The 19,236-nt window shown below is 42.5% G+C and overlaps 1 protein-coding gene across 1 annotated transcript in view; it reads right to left on the bottom strand.

The window, feature by feature from the left end:
• Nucleotides 1–1,222: 1,222 nt before the first annotated feature.
• lhx8a (LIM homeobox 8a) overlaps nt 1,223–19,236 on the bottom strand; it is a 42,340-nt gene continuing 24,326 nt past the window's right edge. Inside the window, exons 8-10 of the mRNA XM_072274790.1 lie at nt 12,457–12,552; nt 8,358–8,541; nt 1,223–1,296 (exon numbers count right to left, since the gene is read on the bottom strand). Of these exons, the coding sequence (XP_072130891.1) occupies nt 1,223–1,296; nt 8,358–8,541; nt 12,457–12,552 (354 nt within the window). The remainder of the gene's footprint in view (nt 1,297–8,357; nt 8,542–12,456; nt 12,553–19,236) is intronic.

The raw sequence follows: 19,236 nt of genomic DNA, 5'->3' as shown, positions 1-19,236 counted from the left end.
TTCAGTTGTTCAGATCAAACATCAGAATGAGGACGAAATGACTTTGTGACCAAGTTTGAGTGACTTTGACCATAGAATGAAGGTTAGTGCCAGACAGGGTGATTTGATTATCTCAGAAACTGATCTCCTGAGATTTCCACACAATCTCTAGAGTTTACAGAGAATGGAGTGAAAAACAAACAAAAACAACATCCGGTGGGCAGCAGTTCTGTGGGTGAAAACACCTCGTTAATGACAGAGGGCAGAGGAGAATGGCCAGACTGGTTCAAACTGACAGGAAGGTGACAGTAACTCAATGTGTTACAACAGTTGTGTGCAGAAGAGCATCTCTAAATGCACATGAACCTTGAAGTGGATGGTTTCAGCAGAACACCACTCACTCATTGGCCACTTTATTCAGTACAGGAGGTAATCTGATAGAGGAGACTAGGCCAGTGAAGAAAGACAATGGTAGATGATAGGGAGGTGAGGAGAAGAAACAAGAGGCCAGTATGGGGAATTGAAGAGAACAGGGAAGGAAATTTATTTATTTATTTATTTTTTTAAAAATGGAAAAAATTGGAAAAAGAAAAAAATTACTGGAAGGGGAAATCTAGGTTCATGCCATCAGGTTGAGGCTACCTAGAGCGAACACAAATTGTTACTCCTCCACCCTGAGAGTGGCCCCATCAGAAGAGGCCATGGCCAACATATCAGAACAGGAATGGGGATAGGAATTAAAGTGCTCTCATTCCAAACAAGGGTCATGTTTATTCACTCCCCCTCCTCCTCCTCAGGTAAAGAGCAATGATTTCAACACTAGGGCAAGTGGAATCTCTACAATGCAAATTCTATTCAAGGCAGAACTAGTAACAACAGTAGCAAATGTTTATTTTTTTATGTCCAGAATCCAAAAGGTGCCAACTTAAACAGTGAAACAACAGGACTTCATGTTCCTTTCTGTCAATAGTCAACAGTATAAAACAGAGTTAGCAACACTGAAAACATACTATAATAACTTAGCAATATAAACAAGTGTAACATTTACACACAAAGGTCAAGATTGTAAACATTTGGCACGCTTGTGTCCAGGAATTAGTCAAAGTGCTCCACTAGTACAAAGTATGTCAATAAATAGAATATTGGGGGGCAGTGGGGGAGAGACAGGAAATTTCCTCACACAGCACTGTGGAAAGTTGCCCAAGCTGACAATCCAGTGGTCAAAGCTGCTGAGAAAGGGGATTCACGCATGACCTGTGGGCAACTCTGTCATCACATGAGAGGCAAGAGTTTGGAGCCCCAGTGACGGTGGCTGCACTGTTGGAGAAACAGAATCGGGTTTATTATCAAAGTGCAAAATGTCACTGTATACAACTCAGACTCATTTTCTGAATCAATCCAGTAGAACCAGAGTAAGCCTGCACCAATAGGGCAAACAGCCAGTGTGTGGACAACTGTGCAAAAACAAAAAAATATAATAAATAAGCAATAAATATGGAGAACGTGAGATGAAGAGTCCTTTAAAGTGAGTCCATAGATTGTGGGAAGTTTAGTAATGGGGTGAGTGAAGTTATCCCCTGTGGTTCAAGAGCCTGATGGTTGAGGGGTAATAACTGTCCCAGACCTGGTGGTACGAGTCCCTGAGGCTCCTGTTCCTGCTTCCTGATGGCAGCAGTGAGAAGAGAGCATATCCTGGGTGGTGGGGGTCCCTGAAGATGGACACTGCTTTCCTGCGACAACACTCCACATAGATGTACTAAATGGTCGGGAAGATGTTATCCATGATGGACTGGGCTGTAGCCACTACTCTTTTTTAGGATTTTCTGTTTGGGGGCATTGGTGCTTCCACACCAGTCCATGACACAACCAGTCCATAGACACTCCACATCTACAGAACAGATACTGATACAGGTTGTGAAATGTTGTTTAGAAGAAACAATATGGAGCAATGCATTAAAAATTACTGCGAGTTACAATAAGTAAAAAAAATCAGTGCAATAAGAAAAATACTGAAGTAATGTTCATGGATTCATTGACTATTCAGTTATCTGTCAGCAGAGAAACTGTTCTAACATGTTGGGTTGCTGTAGCTCCTTCAGGATGGTTGTAATTCAGAGAGGGCATGTCCTGGGTGGTGGGGTCCTTAATGATAGATGCTACTGTGAGGTATCACCTTTTGAAGACTTCTGCAATGCTGGGGAGGCTAGTGCCATGATGCAGCTTGCTGAGTTTAAGGTCTGATGAAGCGTCTCAGCCCAAAACATCAACTGCTTTTTCCTCTCCGTAGATGCTGCCTCATCTGCTGTGTTCCTCCAACATTTTGTGTGTTACAACCCTTTAAAGCCTCTTCCTGATCCTGTACATTGGAGTCTCCATACCAGATAGTGATGCAATCACTCAAAATGCTCTCCACAGTATATCTGTAGAAATTTGCTTTTTTATTTAAAAATTTGTACAACTTCACCATAACATTCCAAACCCTGTAGTCAATATCTTGATTTATGAAGGCCGATGTTCCAAAAGCTTTACAACCCTATCTACCTGTGACATCACTTCCAATGGATTATGGACCGGTTTTCCCATATCCCTTTGTTCTACCACACTCCTCAGTGCCCTACCGTTCATTGTGTACCAACGATCAACACCTACACCAGCTGTCAGAAACACTCAGTTTGCCTATGTAGAGAGAGGAAAAGCAATGTTTCAGATTGAAGACAAGGCTCTTTGATATGAAACATTCACTGTTTTTCTCTCCAGAGGCTGACTTGCTGAGTGTTTCCATTCCTACTTCTGAAACCTTGCAATAAAATTTTGCAAACTGAAGTATTGTAAAGAGGACTACAGAACTCCACGTCTCTCACAATTCTCCTTTCCAACAAGATTTGGACTTTGCTTACAACCTCCTGACTTGGCCAATTCCATTGTGGATGCAGCTTTCTCCATTATTGAGATAATCTACAAGAGGTGACAGCTCAGGAAGGTGACATCCACAATCCAGGCCATACCTTCTTATTAATGCTGCCATCAGGAGCTGAAAAGCCCACACCTGAAGGTTCAGTTTCTTCCCATACCATCAGGTTCTTGAGCCAACCTGAAAATCCCCCAAGACTACCTTGAACTTCATTCCTTACTCCCCTCAATTGGCACCAATGTTATCTTTATTGTTGTCATGCAAATCATAAAATTTACATTAATTTCAATCTGTTAACTTGGCTGCCATGTACTATACTGCTAGGCAGAAAAGGCTCATTTTGATTATACTTATACCCTCAGTGTGTGTGCCCATGACAATAAACCAAAATTTGAACCTTGAGGTGATGCATTTCACAGATCTAGAAGCAAAGGTTTGCCTTACCAGACCAGAAGGTAGAAATGATCCACCCTCATGTCAGCTGAAGGCAATTTAAATGTAATGAATTCTTAGTAGTGTGGAGGAACAGAGGGATCTTGGGGTCCATGTCCAGATTCCAGATGTCCAGGTGTGGTGTGTTGGCTTTTATTAGCTAGGGGACTGAGTTCAAGAGCCATAAGGTAATGTTGCAGCTCTGCAAAGCCCTGGTTAGACCACTCTTGGAATATTGTGTTCAGTTCTGGTCGCCTCACTATAGGAAGGATGTGGAAGCTTTAGAAAGGGTGCAGAGGGGATTTACCAGGATGCTGCCCAGATTAGAGGATGGGTTGAGCAAGCCAAGTTTACCCCTTTGAAGTGAATGAATACGAGAAATAACTTAGAGGTGTACAAGATGAGGGATGGATCTAGTGGACAGCCAGCAGAACCTGGGCAGAAATGGTTAATACAAGATGAGAAAGTGTTGGAGGCTTTTTTAAAAATACAAATACAGAGTGGTAGGTGTGTGGAACGTGCTACCAGGGGTGGTGGTAGAGGCGGATACATTAGGGACATTTAAGAAATTCTTAGATAGGCATGCGGATGATAGAAAAAGTCATAAGATATCAGAGCAGAATTAAACCATTTAATCCATCAAGCCTGTTCTGTCATTTCATCATGACTCATCAATTCTGTCATCCAAGTCATTGATAATGTAAAGAGAATCACAGACCTGTAGAACACTACTAGTCACCGGCACCCAACCAGAAAAGGCTCCCTTGATTCCCACTCTTTGCCTCCTGCAAATTAGCCACTGCTTTATCCATGCTAGAACCTTTCCTGTGGCTCCAAGTTGTTAAGCTGCCTTATGTGTGGCACCTTATCAAAGGTCTTCTGAAAATCCAACACATTCAACTGATTCTTCTTTGTCTATCTTGCTTGTTACTTCAAAGAATTCCAACAGGTTAGTAAGGCAAGATTTTCCCTTGGGGAAACCATGCTGACTATGCCTCATTTTATCACACGACTCCAATTACCCCAAAACCACATCCTTAACAATCAACTCCAACATCTTCCCAACCACTGAGGTCAGACTAACTGGCCTATAATTTCCTTTCTTCTGCCTCTCCCCCTTCTTGAAGGGTGGAGTGTATCCAGGACCATTGCAGAATCAAGTGATTCTTGAAAGATCATTACAAATGCTTCCACCATCTCCTCAGCCACCTCTTTCAGAGCTCTGGGGTGTACATCATCTGGTCCAGGTGACTTATCTACCTTCAGACCTTTCAGTTTTCCCCAAGAACCTTCTCCCTGGTAATCGCAACTTCACATACTTCTGCCCCCTGACACTCTTGAACTGTTGGCATACTGCTTGTCTCCCCCACAGTGAAGACTGATGCAAAACACTTATTCAGTTCATCCATCATTTCATTGCCCCCCATGGCAACCTCTCCAGCATTGTTTTCTGGAGGTCTGATATCTACTCTCACCTCTCTATCACAATATGTATCTAAAGAAACTTATATGCTCGAATATTATTGGATATAACAATATAACAGCACAGAAACAGGCCACCTCAGCCCTTCTAGTCCATGTCAAACGTTTACTCTCACCTAGTCCCATCTACCTGCACTCAGCCCGTAACCCTCCTTTCCTTTCCTGTCCATATACCCATCCAATTTTTTTTTTTTTTTTTTTTTTTTTTTTTTTTAAAAAAATGACAACATCGAACCTGCCTCTACCACTTCTACTGAAAGCTCATTCCACACAGCTACCACTGAGTAAAGAAGTTCCCCCTCATGTTACCCCTAAATTTTTGCCCTTTAACTTTCAACTCATGTCCTCTTGTTTGAATCTCCCCTACTTTCAATGGAAAAAGCCTATCCACGTCAACTCTATCTATCCCTCTCATAATTTTAAACACCTCTATCAAGTCCCCCCTCAACCTTCTATGCTCCAAAGAATAAAGACCCAACTTGTTCAACCTTTCTGTAAATTAGGTGCTGAAACCCAGGTAACATTCTAGTAAATCTTCTCTGTACTCTCTCAATTTTATTGACATCCTTCCTATAATTCGGTGACCAGAACTGTACACGATACTCCAAATTTGGCCTCACCAATGCCTTGTACAATTTTAACATTACATCCCAACTCCTATACTCAATGCTCTGATTAATAAAGGCCAGCATACCAAAAGCTTTCTTCACCACCCTATCCACATGAGATTCCACCTTCAGGGAACTATGCACCATTATTCCTAGATCCCTCTGTTCTACTGCATTCCTCAATGCCCTACCATTTATGTCCTATTTTGATTAATCCTGTTTTAAAATGACAAAAATCAAACCTGCCTCTACCACTTCTACTGAAATCTCATTCCACACAGCTACCACTGAATAAAGAAGTTCTGGTCACCAAAATGTAGCACCTCACACATATCAGCATTAAACTCCATCTGCCATCTTTCAGCCCACTCTTCTAACTGGCCCAAATCTCTCTGCAAGCTTTGAAAACCTACTTCATTATCCACAACACCACCTATCTTAGTATCATCTGCATACTTACTAATCCAATTTACCACCCCATCATCCAGATCATTAATATATATGACAAACAACATTGGACCCAGTACAGATCCCTGAGGCACACCACTAGTCACCGGCCTCCAACCTGACAAACAGTTATCCACCACTACTCTCTGGCATCTCCCATCCAGCCACTGCTGAATCCATTTTACTACTTCAATATTAATACCTAACGATTGAACCTTCCTAACTAACCTTCCATGTGGAACCTTGTCAAAGGCCTTACTGAAGTCCATATAGACAACATCCACTGCTTTACCCTGGTCAATTTTCCTAGTAACCTCTTCAAAAAATTCAATAAGATTTGTCAAACATGACCTTCCACGCACAAATCCATGTTAACTGTTCCTAATCGGACCCTGTCTATCCAGATAATTATATATACCATCTCTAAGAATACTTTCTATTAATTTACCCACCACTGACATCAAACTCACAGGCCAATAATTGCTAGATTTACTCTTAGAACCCTTTTAAAACAATGGAACCACATGAGCAATACACCAATCCTCCGGCACCATCCCCGTTTCTAATGACATTTGAAATATTTCTGTCAGAACCCCTGCTATTTCTACACTAACTTCCCTCAAGGTCCTAGGGAATATCCTGTCAGGACCCAGAGACTTATCCACTTTTATATTCCTTAAAAGTGCCAGTACTTCCTCTTCTTTAATCATAGTTTCCATAACTACCCTACTTGTTTCCCTTACCTTACACAATTCAATATCCTTCGCCTTAGTGAATACCAAAGAAATTGTTCAAAATTTCCCCCATCTCTTTTGGCCCTGCACATAGCCGTCCACTTTGATTCTCTAAGGGACCAATTTTATCCCTCACTATCCATTTGCTATTAATATAACTATAGAAACCCTTTGGATTTATTTTCACCTTGCTTGCCAAAGCAACATCATATCTTCTTTTAGCTTTTCTCATCTCTTTCTTAAGATTCTTTTTACATTCTTTATATTCCTCAAGCAGCTCTTTTACTCCATGCTGCCTATGTTTATTGTAGATCTCTCTCTTTTTCCGAACCAAGTTTCCAATATCCCTTGAAAACCCACAGCTGTCTCAAACTTCTAACCTTTCCTTCCAATCTAACAGGAACATAAAGATTCTGTATGCTCAAAATTTCACCTTTAAATGTCCTCCATTTCTCTATTACATCCTTCCCATATAACAATTGTCCCAATCCACTCCTTCTAAATCCTTTCGCATCTCCTCAAAGTTAGCCTTTCTCCAATCAAAAATCTCAACCTTGGGCCCAGTCCTATCCTTCTCCATAATTATATTGAAACTAATGGCATTGTGATCACTGGACCCGAAGTACTCCCCAACACATACCTCCGTCACCTGACCTATCTCATTCCCTAACAGGAGATCCAACACTGCCCCTTCTCTAGTTGGTACCTCTATGTATTGTAACAAAAAAAAACTATCCTGCACACATTTTACAAACTCCAAACCATCCAGCCCTTTTACAGAATGGTCTTCCCAGTCAATGTGAGGAAAATTAAAATCTCCCACAATCACAACCTTGTGCTTACTACAAATATCTGCTAGCTCCTTACAAATTTGCTCCTCCAATTCTCACTCCCCATTAGGTGGTCTATAATACACCCCTATAAGTGTTACTACACCTTTCCCATTCCTCAATTCCACCCAAATAGCCTCCCTAGACGAGCCCTCTAATCTATCCTGCCAAAGCACCGCTGTAATATTTTCTCTGACAAGCAATGCAACACCTCCCCCTCTTGCCCCTCTGATTCTATCACACCTGAAGCAATGAAATCCAGGAATATTTAGTTGCCAATCACACCCCTCCTGCAACCACATTTCACTAATAGCTACAACATATTTCCAGGTATCAATCCATGCTCTAAGCTCATCCATCTTTCTTACAATGCTCCTAGCATTAAAATAGATGCATATAAGAAACCCTCCACCTCTTACTCTGTTTATCCCTAATGGTGCAAACAACTATCATCTTTTTCTTCCGTCTCCCCTACATCTTCGGTCTGAGTGCTCTCCTTCTCATCTCCTGCCTATCCTCCCTCACACACTGTCCACTAGCTTTCTCTATTTGTGAACTAATGCCTCTCTCCTAGTCTCTTCAATTTGATTCCCACTCCCTAACCATTCTAGTTTAAAATCTCCCCAGTAGCCTTCGCAAATCTCCCCGCCAGGATACTGGTCCCCCTAGGATTCGAGTGCAACCTGTCCTTTTTGTACAGGTCACACCTGCCCCAAAAGCTTACCTTCATAATCAATCTTTTCTTTCTTAATTACTTTTTTAGTTGCCACTGGAAAAATGCTGGGCTGTGTAGGAGAGAAGGGTTAGACTGATCTTGGAGAAGGTTAAAAGGTTGGCATGACGTGGACAGAAGGGCCTATATTGTTATTTTCTAAATCCAAGTCTAAGAGTTGCTGCTCATTAAGTCACAGCAGACAGTGGCCCATGAACTCACCGTCCATGTAGGTGTGCAGGCTGGTCAACATCTGCCCATCTGGGGTGACATATGCTCTGTAAGCCATTTCATCCAGCGCTGGTTGAGAGATGTTCTCCTGGTGCACAGTGGTCATGGTGGCAGCTGACAGCTGACTGGGACCCACGTGCTTTTTGTGACGAGCTCTACAGTTCTGAAACCAAACCTGTAACATCATTTTGCCTTTTCAGAAAAAGTAACACACACAACTAGGTTCTTAATTGATCAGAGCATCAAAGGTTTACGGGGAAAAGGCAGGAGAATGGGGTTGAGAGAGATAATAAATCGGCTATGATGGAATGGTGGAGCAGACACAACGGGTCAAATGTCTTAATTCTGCTCATCTGTCTTATGGTCCAAATACATTTCGCATCAGTGATACTTCTGATGTTGCTCACATTATGGATTAATACAGCACACAACTTTCAGCTCAGTGTCCTTCTTAACCATCACAGCACATCCCAGTCACCAACACCCCTCTGTCTTTGTAATTCAAGTGCTTGTCTTTCACTGATGTGACAACAGTGGGGCTCATCACCAACAATGATGAGACTACCTAGAGAGGTGGTGGAAGAGCTTGAGGCTTGGTTCCAGGCAAATAACCTCTTCCTCAATGTCAACAGGACAAAGGAGATGGTTATCGACTTCAGGACAACTCGCACCACTCCCACCCCTCTTTACATTTGCAACACAGCAGTGGAAACTGCAAGCAGTTCAAATTTATTGAAGGGTTCATCTTGCACAACCTCTCATGGTCTCAGAACATTCTACACAATCAGGAAAGCTCACCAATGCCTCTCCTTTCTGAGGAGACTGAAGAGAGCCGGATTATGCACATATACCCTCAGGTCTTTCTGCAGAAGTGCAGTAGAGAGCATCCTAACAAGCTGCATCATTTTACAGTAAATACTGCACTGTGTCAGACAGGAAGGTACTACAGTGGGTAGTCAAAACTGACCAACGCATCACCTACACTAGCCTTCCCACCATCAAGGACGGATATGCTGATAGGGGCCAGAAAAGAGCCAGTAATATCATGAAGGATCCCACCCACCCCACTTATGGGCTATTTTGTCCCACTTCCATCAGGAAGAAGGCTGAAACATACCAGGAGCACCAGACTCAAAGTTACTGTCCCCAAACAGTAAGGCTGATCAAACACCACCACCAACTAACCCACCACTCCACACCCCAATCATCACCACTCCTGTGTATAAGCTACCTTATTTACATTTGTTTTTTTAAATTATTTTGTATAAATAATATCTTTGTCTTGTTGACATTGAGGAAGAGGTTATTTGCCTGGTACCAAGCCTCTCTAGGCAGTCTCATCATTGTTGATGAGCCCCACCTTTGTCACATCAGCGAAAGACAATAAAATAATGTGATTAAGATAATGAGAGGCATTGATGTGTGGAGAGGCTTTTTCCCAGGACTGAAATGGCTGCCACAAGAGGGCACAGGTTTAAGGTGCTGGGGAGTAGGTACAGAGGAAATGTCAGGGGCAAGTCTTTTTTTTAAAAAAACGCAGGGAGTAGCGAGTGGGTGAACTGGGCTGCGGGCAATGGTGGTGGAGGTGGATACGATAGGGTCTTTTAAGAGACTTTTGGATAGGTACATGGAGCTTAGAAAAATAGAGGGCTATAGGTAAGCCTAGTAATTTCTAAGGTAGGGACATATTTGGCACAACTTTGTTGTACTGTAGGTTTTCTATGTGTTTTTTTTTATAAATGCCGCATCAGATAGAGAGTAACAATTATTTTGTTTTCCTTTACACTTTTGCACTGGAAATGACATTAAACAATTTGAATTCTTTTATTTAGAGATACAGCACAGAAACAGTCCCTTCTGGCCCATCGGAAAAGGATCTTGGCGATTGTAGGGATGACTTACGGTGGACTGAAAAGCTTGAGCATGTAGATATTATGGAAGGGGATATGTTGGAGCTTTTGGAAAGAATTAAGTTGGATAATTCACCAGGACTGGACGAGATGTACCCCAGGCTACCGTGGGAGGCGAGAGAAATTGTGGAGCCTCTGGCAATGATCTTTGCATCAACAATGGGACGGGAGAGGTCCCAGAGCATTGGAGGGTTGTGGATGTTGTTCTCTTATTCAAGAAAGGGAGTAGAGATAGCCCAGGAAATTATAGACCAGTGAGTCTTACTTCAGTGGTTGGCAAGTTGATTAAGATCCTGAGAAGCAGGATTTATGAACATTTGGAGAGGCATAATATGATTAGGAATAATCAGCCTGGCTCTGTCAAAGGCAGGTCGTGCCTTACGAGCCTGATTGAATTTTTTTGGAGGACATGACTAAACACATTGATGAAGGTAGAGCAGTAGGTGTAGTGTGTATGGATTTTAGCATGGCATTTGATAAGGTAACCCATGCAAGGCTTACTGAGAAGGTAAGGAGGCATGGGATCCAAAGGGACATTGCTTTGTGGATCCAGAACTGGCTTGCCCACAGAAGGCAAAGAGTGGTTGTAGATGGGTCATATTCTGCACAGAGGCCGGTGACCAGTGGTGTGCCTCAGGGATCTGTTCTGGGACCCCTACCCTGATTTTTATAAATGACCTGGATGAGGAAGTGGAGGGATGGGTTAGTAAATTTGCTGATGACACCAAGCTTGGGGGTGTTGTGGATAATGTGGAGGGCTGTCAGACATTAAAGTGGGACATTGATAGGATGCAAAACTGGGCTGAGAAGTGACAGATGGAGTTCAACCCAGATAAGTGTGAGGTGGTTCATTTTGGTAGGTCAAATATGACGGCAGAATATAGTATGAATGGTAAGACTCTTTGCAGTGTGGAGGATCGGGGGATCTTGGGGTCCGAGTCCATAGGACACTCAAGGCTGCCAGGCAGTTTGACTCTGTGGTTAAGGCGGCATACGGTGCATTGGCCTTCATCAACCGTGGGATTGAGTTTAAGAGCCAAGAGGTAAATGTCGCAGCTATATAGGACCCTGGTCAGACCCCACCTGGAGTACTGTGCTCAGTTGTGGTCACCTCACTATAGGAAGGATGTGGAAACCATAGGAAGGGTGCAGAGGAGATTTACAAGGATGTTGCCTGGATTGGGGAGCATGCCTTATGAGAATAGGTTGAGTGAACTTGGCCTTTTCTCCTTGGAGCAATGGAGTATGAGAGGTGACCTGATAGAGGTGTACAAGATGATGAGAGGCATTGATCGTGTGGATAGTCAGAGGCTTTTCCCCCAGGTCTGAAATGGCTAGCATGAGGGGGCATAGTTTTAAGGTGCTTGGAGATAGGTACAGAGATGTCAGGGGCAAGTTCTTTTTTAAAAAAAAAAAAAAATACGCAGAGAGCAGTGAGTGCATGAAGTGGGCTGCCGGCAACAGTGGTGAAGGCGGCTATGATAGGGTCTTTTAATAGACTCCTGGACAGGTATATGGAGCTTAGTGATATAGAGGGCTATGGGTAACCCTAGGTAATTTCTCAGGTAAGGACATTTTCAGCACAGCTTTGTGGGCCAAAGGGCCTGTATTGTGCTGTAATTCTTCTATGTTTCTATGAGCCCTCGCTGCCTAATTACACCCATCTGACCAATCAACCTACCAGAGGAAACCCACATGGTCTCAAAATAGCTAATATACAGGGTTATAATGTTCAAAGGAAAATGAAAGGTTTGTTTTGAAAAGTGGTGGGTATGTGGAATGCACGGCTAGCAGTGGTGGTAGAGAGATACATTATTAATGTTCAAGAAACTCTTAGATAGGCACATCGATGATGTAAAAATGCATGTCTATGCGGATGGGAAGGGTTATATTGATCTTCGAGTTGGTAGAATGGTTGGAACAACATTGTGGGCTGAAAGGTCTCTATTGTCCTACATTTTAAGGCTCCTCCAACAGTCATCCGTCCCTTCTACACCTGGATCACTTCGCTGAGCTCTGAATCACTTCACCCACAGGCCTAGGTACACAATACACAACCAGCACTTGCCACATTAATGGGAGATGGCGATTCACACAAACTCCTAGGTACCTTGATGATGCACCCGAGACCACACTAACCCCAACTAATTCACATTAGATAACACTTAAAATGGATTTACCTGTATAACTCGTCGGCTTAACCCGGTCCGGTCTGCTAGCTTCTGAAGTGTCTGTGCATCAGGATTATTGTCTTGTGAAAACTGTGTTTGCATTATCTGTAAGAGCAAATTAGTATTATAAAAGCACGCAGAACAGAAACAGGCCTTTCTGCCCATCTAGTCCATGCTGAACTATTATTCTGCTTCATCTCATTGATCCACACATACCCCTCCCATCACGTTATCCAAACTGCTCTAAAATGTTGCAATCAAACCTGCATCCACCACTTGCGCCACCAGCTCGTTCTGCACTCTTACTACCCTCTGACTGAAGTTCCCGTCAGGTTCTCCTTAAACATTTCATCTTTCACCCAACTTCTGGAAAAAAAAAAACACCCTTAATCTATGATTTACTTTCACCCTTCTGGAAAATACCTACTTGAATTTACCCTATTGACAATTTTGAATGTTAAAATGAAGGGTTGGAGGATGCAATCATCAAAAATAATTGTATGGAGGCACCTGGTAACTACACTGATTTTGTTCATTCACAGTCAAAAGATCACAGCAGTGGACACTAGATAAATTCCTCTGTTGACAACTAAGAGGAACTACAGTTTTATAGTACAATAGTATTGTTGGTGTTCTGATTTGTTCTGCATTTCATTTAAATGTGATTTGTTACTCAGTTAAATAGCACTTTTTTTTTTAAAATACACGTTTTTAACTATTTCCAAGAAACTTCAGCTAATTGGGGCAGTTGCTTAATTGGGCCAGAGTACTGGTCCTGATGTGCCCCAACTAATGGGAATCCACTGTACATTTTATTGAAATTTATAGTGTATTTTATGTATTGTACTGTACTACTGCTGCAAAACAACAAATTTCATGACATACTGTATGTCACTGATAAAGCAGGTTCTGATTCTGTTGTGCTTGAACCCACTACACTGGTGTTGAAGGACACATTTCTCTCATTTCACAGCCAATATCAACAGTGTTTGGAAGATGGCATGTACACAAATCAGCTATCGTCTCTTCTTACACCAGCAGAGTACCAATGAGTACAAAGGGACATCAAGATTGTCAACTGACATTGAAATTTAACCCCCTCTACTGATCCCAACCACAGTATCAGTACAAGACAATCTTTTTGACTTCCAGATGCCATGTGTTGGTTTTGTAATCCTGACTGATGACTCTCCATCTCTGGAATCCACATTAATGTGGAAAACACAGGCAGCCACTTCGGAGAGTGCATCATCACTCAAAAAGACAATGGTTCAACTTTCCCACTTTTGACAGTGTCTCCTGTGAACTCAAGATCAAATCCACAGACACCTATGAAGACAATGAAACAGTCCCATCAGCTTTTATGCTCCTACTCAGATAGGCACATCAATGAGGGGAAAATGGAAGAATAAAGACTTTATGGAAGCAGAAGAGATCAGTTTAGTTGGACATTTAATTATTAACTTATTTGGTTCGGTACAACATTGTGGGCAGCATTTGGATGACAGAATTGATGGCTTTGTGGACAAGATGAAGATACGTGGAGGAACAGGTACCTTTGAAGAAGTGGAGAGGCTACAGAAAGATAAACAGTTTGGAGAATGGTCAAAGTAGCAGAGGGAGTACAGTACATGGTCATGCACTTTTGTAGAAGAAATGAAAGAGCTGACTTTTTCTAAATGGTGAGAAAATACAAAAACTTGAAGTACAAAGAAAGGGACTTGTGCAGGATTCCCCAAAGATTAATTTGCAAGTTGAGCTGGTGGTGAAGAAAGCAAATGTGATGATAGCATTCATTTCAAGAGGATGAGAATACAAAATCAAGGACATAATGTTGAGACTTTATAAAGCACTGGTGAGGCCTCATTAGGAGTATTGTGAGCAGTTTTAGGTGACTTATCCAAGAACAGATGTGCTGATGTTGGAGAGAGTTCAAAGGAGGTTCGCAAAAATGATTCCATGAATGAAAGGCTTGTCATATGAGGAGTGGTTCCTTAAAGTTGTTATAGCCAGGGGTGGTAGTGGGGCTCCCACTACTTATTCAATGCTCCCAATGATGTGCGACTCAGGTAGCCACTGACAACCAAGTCCAGCTCCTGGCCTTCACATGTGGCTTAGCTACTAAGCCTGGAAGAAAAGTTTGTACCGACAGAAGGAGCAAAGGCAAGTTACTGGCACCTTAAAACCAGTTGCTTTGGGCCGATGGGGCTTGTCAGCCATGGTTGGCAGCTCATCCAGGAGAATGAAAACTCTGATCTCAAACCTCTGCTGCCTTGCAGCTATACCCACTCATGGGGAAGGCTTCGGGAGTAAACCCTGAGGGAAAAATCTGGAACTGGAGTCCCTAAGGCAGTCCTATGTTGAGTTCAAGCTAACTGACAACTCCTATGTGGCTGCTCGTACCGAACTGAATTAATTGGTCTCTGGCGTTCCTTTGATTTCATCAAAAGCATGGAGGGGGTAAGCTTGTTACATGGGTAACAGCTTGCTTTCCGTATTGTGCTGCCCTGGCTTGTGTATCTAGAAAGCTGAGACACAATATTCATGGTTGACCGTGACTGATGGAGGCCTTACTAATACAAGGAGCAATGGTACTAGCTGGAATTTAGAAGGGGAAGTCTAAGATCAGAGGACACATCCTCAGTATAGAGCGATGTCCTTGTGGAACAGAGATGAGGAGGAATTTCTTCAGCCAGGGAGTGGTGAATATGTGGGACTCATTACCACAAGTGGCTGTGGAGGCCAAGTCATTGGGTATTTTAAAGGCAGAGGTGATGGATTCTTGGTTAGTCAGGCCATGAAAGAAACCCAACTCTAATGCGAAGACGAGGAAGTTGGTTTACAAACTAGAGATAATGTGTAGCGAGACCAGTAGCAAGGAGAGGCAGTTGATAGAGCAAAATAGCGGTCAACAGGGCAAAAGGCTGAAAGGAATCTAGAAGGCCAAATACAGGACGGAAGGTGTTCTATTTGAATGCACGCAGTAAGCAGAACGTTAGATGAACTTCTAGCAGAGTTAGAAATTGGCATATGATTTTGTAGGGGTCACTGAATCATGGCTGAAAGAAGATTATAGCTGGGAGCATAATGTCCAAGGATACGCATTGTATCAAAAGGACAGGCAGGAAGGCAGAAGGGGTGGAGCTGCTCTGTTGGTAAAAAATGAATTCAAGTCATTACAAAGAGATGACACAAGGTCAGGTGGTGTTGAATTATTGCAGATGGAGCCAAGGAGCTTCAAGGGTAAAAAGACTCCGATGGGAGTTGTATACAGACCTCAAAAACAGTAGTAAAGATGTGTCCCACAGATTACAATGGGAGATAGAAAATGCCTGCCAAAAGGGCAATGTTACAATAGTCATGGGGGATTTCAATATGCAGGTAGATTGGGAAAATCAGTTTGGTGCTGGATTCCAGGAAGGGCAATTTCTAGAATGCCTGAGAGATGGCTTTTTAGAGCAGCTCATGGTTGAGCCCACTATGAGACCAGCTATTCTGGATTGGGGTTTATGCAAATAAACCAGAATTGATCAGCAAGTTTAAGATTAAGGGAGCATTTATAAGCAGTAATCATAACATGATTGAATTCACCCTAAGATTTGAGAAGCTAGTCATGTATCAGTATTACAGTGGAGTAAATGGAATTATAGAGGCATGAGAAAGGAGTTGGTCAAAATTGATTGAAAAAAACACTGGCAGGGATAGAAACATAGAAAATAGGTGCAGGAGTAGGCCATTCGGCCCTTCGAGCCTGCACCACCATTTATTATGATCATGGCTGATCATCCAACTCAGAACCCTGCACCAGCCTTCCCTCCATACCCCCTGATCCCCATAACCACAAGGGCCATATCTAACTCCCTCTTAAATATAGCCAATGAACTGGCCTCAACTGTTTCCTGTGGCAGAGAATTCCACAGATTCACCACTCTGTGTGAAGAAGTTTTTCCTAATCTCAGTCCTAAAAGGCTTCCCCTTTATCCTCAAACTGTGACCCCTCGTTCTGGACTTCCCCAACATCGGGAACAATCTTCCTGCATCTAGCCTGTCCAATCCTTTTAGGATTTTATACGTTTCAATCAGATCCCCCCCTCAGTCTTCTAAATTCCAACGAGTACAAGCCCAGTTCATCCAGTCTTTCTTCATATGAAAGTCCTGCCATCCCAGGAATCAATTTGGTGAACCTTCTTTGTACTCCCTTTATGGCAAGGATGTCTTTCCTCAGATTAGGGGACCAAAACTGCACACAATACTCCAGGTGTGGTCTCACCAAGGCCTTGTACAACTGCAGTAGTACCTCCCTGCTCCTGTACTCGAATCCTCTCGCTATAAATGCCAGCATACCATTCACCTTTTTCACCGCCTGCTGTACCTGCATGCCCACTTTCAATGACTGGTGTATAATGACACCCAGGTCTCGTTGCACCTCCCCTTTTCCTAATCAGCCACCATTCAGATAATAATCTGTTTTCCTATTTTTGCCACCAAAGTGGATAACTTCACATTTATCCACATTAAATTGCATCTGCCATGAATTTGCCCACTCACCCAACCTATCCAAGTCACCCTGCATCCTCTTAGCATCCTCCTCACAGCTAACACTGCCGCCCAGCTTCGTGTCATCCGCAAACTTGGAGATGCTGCATTTAATTCCCTCATCCAAGTCATTAATATATATTGTAAACAACTGGGGTCCCAGCACTGAGCCTTGCAGTACCCCACTAGTCACTGCCTGCCATTCCGAAAAGGTCCCGTTTATTCCCACTCTTTGCTTCCTGTCTGCCAACCAATTCTCTATCCACATCAATACCTTACCCCCAGTACCATGTGCTTTAAGTTTGCACACTAATCTCCTGTGTGGGACCTTGTCAAAAGCCTTTTGAAAATCCAAATATACCACATCCACTGGTTCTCCCCTATCCACTCTACTAGTTACATCCTCAAAAAATTGTATGAGATTCGTCAGACATGATTTTCCTTTCACAAATCCATGCTGACCTTGTCCGATGATTTCACCGCTTTCCAAGTGTGCTGTTATCACATTTTGATAACTGACTCCAGCAGTTTCCCCACCACCGACGTTAGGCTAACCAGTCTATAATTCCCTGGTTTCTCTCTCCCTCCTTTTTTTTTTTTTTTTTTTTTTTTTTTTTTTTTTTTATAAAAAAGTGGGGTTACATTAGCCACCCTCCAATCCTCAGGAACTAGTCCAGAATCTAATGAGTTTTGAAAAATTATCACTAATGCATCCACTATTTCTTGGGCTACTTCCTTAAGCACTCTGGGATGCAGACCATCTGGCCCTGGGGATTTATCTGCCTTTAATCCCTTCAATTTACCCAACACCACTTCCCTACTAACATGTATTTTGCTCAGTTCCTCCATCTCACTGGACCCTCTGTCCCCTACTATTTCTGGAAGATTATTTATGTCCTCCTTAGTGAAGACAGAAGCAAAGTAATTATTCAATTGGTCTGCCATGTCCTTGCTCTCCATAATCAATTCACCTGTTTCTGTCTGTAGGGGACCTACATTTATCTTTACCAGTCTTTTCCTTTTTACATATCTATAAAAGCTTTTACAGTCCGTTTTTATGTTCCCTGCCAGTTTTCTCTCAATCTTTTTTCCCCTTCCTAATTGAGCCCTTTGTCCTCCTCTGCTGAACTCTGAATTTCTCCCAGTCCTCAGGTGAGACACTTTTTCTGGCTAATTTGTATGCTTCTTCTTTGGAATTGATACTATCCCTAATTTCTCTTGTCAGCCACAGGTGCACTACCTTCCTTGATTTATTCTTTTGCTAAACTGGGATGAACAATTGTTGTAGTTCATCCATGCAATCCTTAAATGCTTGCCGTTGCATATCCACCGTCAATCCTTTAAGTGTCATTTGCCAGTCTATCTTAGCTGATTCACGTCTCATACCTTCAAAGTTACCCCTCTAAGTTCAGAACCTTTGTTTCTGAATTAACTATGTCACTCTCCATCTTAATGAAGAATTCCACCATATTATGGCAATAGGGTTCTGGAAGAAATTTGGAAGGCACAGGATATATACATCACAAAGTATTCTAAAGGAATGATGACACAACTGTGACTAACAAGTCAGAGCCAACATAAAAGCCAAAGAGAGGGCATATTAATGAGCAAAAATTAGTGGGAAGTTAGAGGATTAGAAAGCTTTTAGAAACCCACAGACGGCAACTAAAAAGCCATCAAGGTAAAGATGAAACAGAAGTAAGCTAACCAATATTAAAGAGCACCAAAAATTTCCTCCAATACATAAAGTGTAAAAGGGAGGTAAGAGTGGATATCAGACCACAGGAAAACAATGCTGGAGAGGTAGTAACATGGGACAAGAAAATGTCAGACAAACTGAATAAGTAATTTGCATCAGTCTTCACCATGGAAGGCAGTAATAGTATGGTGGAAGTTCCAGGTATGAGGGGTCATTAGGTGTGTGAGGTTACTATAACTCAAGAGAAGGTTCTTAGGAAACTAAATGATCTGAAGGTAGATAAGCCACCTGGACCAGATGGTGAACTCCCCAGAGTTCTGAAAGTGGTGGGTGAAGAGATTGTGAAGGCATTAGTAATGATCTTTCAAGGATCACTGGATTTTGGAATGGTTCCAGAAGACTGGGAAATTGCAAGTGTCATTCCACTCTTCCAGAAGGGAGAGAAGCAGAAGAAAGGAAACTATAGACCAGTTAGTCTGACCTCTGTTGGGATGATGTTGGAGTTGATTATTTTGGGGTACTTGGAGGTACATGAAAAAACGGGCCGTAGTCAG

This window comes from Mobula birostris, chromosome 12 (assembly GCF_030028105.1).
Source record: "Mobula birostris isolate sMobBir1 chromosome 12, sMobBir1.hap1, whole genome shotgun sequence".
In the NCBI taxonomy this organism is placed as follows: Eukaryota; Metazoa; Chordata; class Chondrichthyes; order Myliobatiformes; family Myliobatidae; genus Mobula; species Mobula birostris.
Note: the sequence above shows the minus strand (reverse complement) of the source record. Positions and strands in the feature narration are given on the sequence as shown.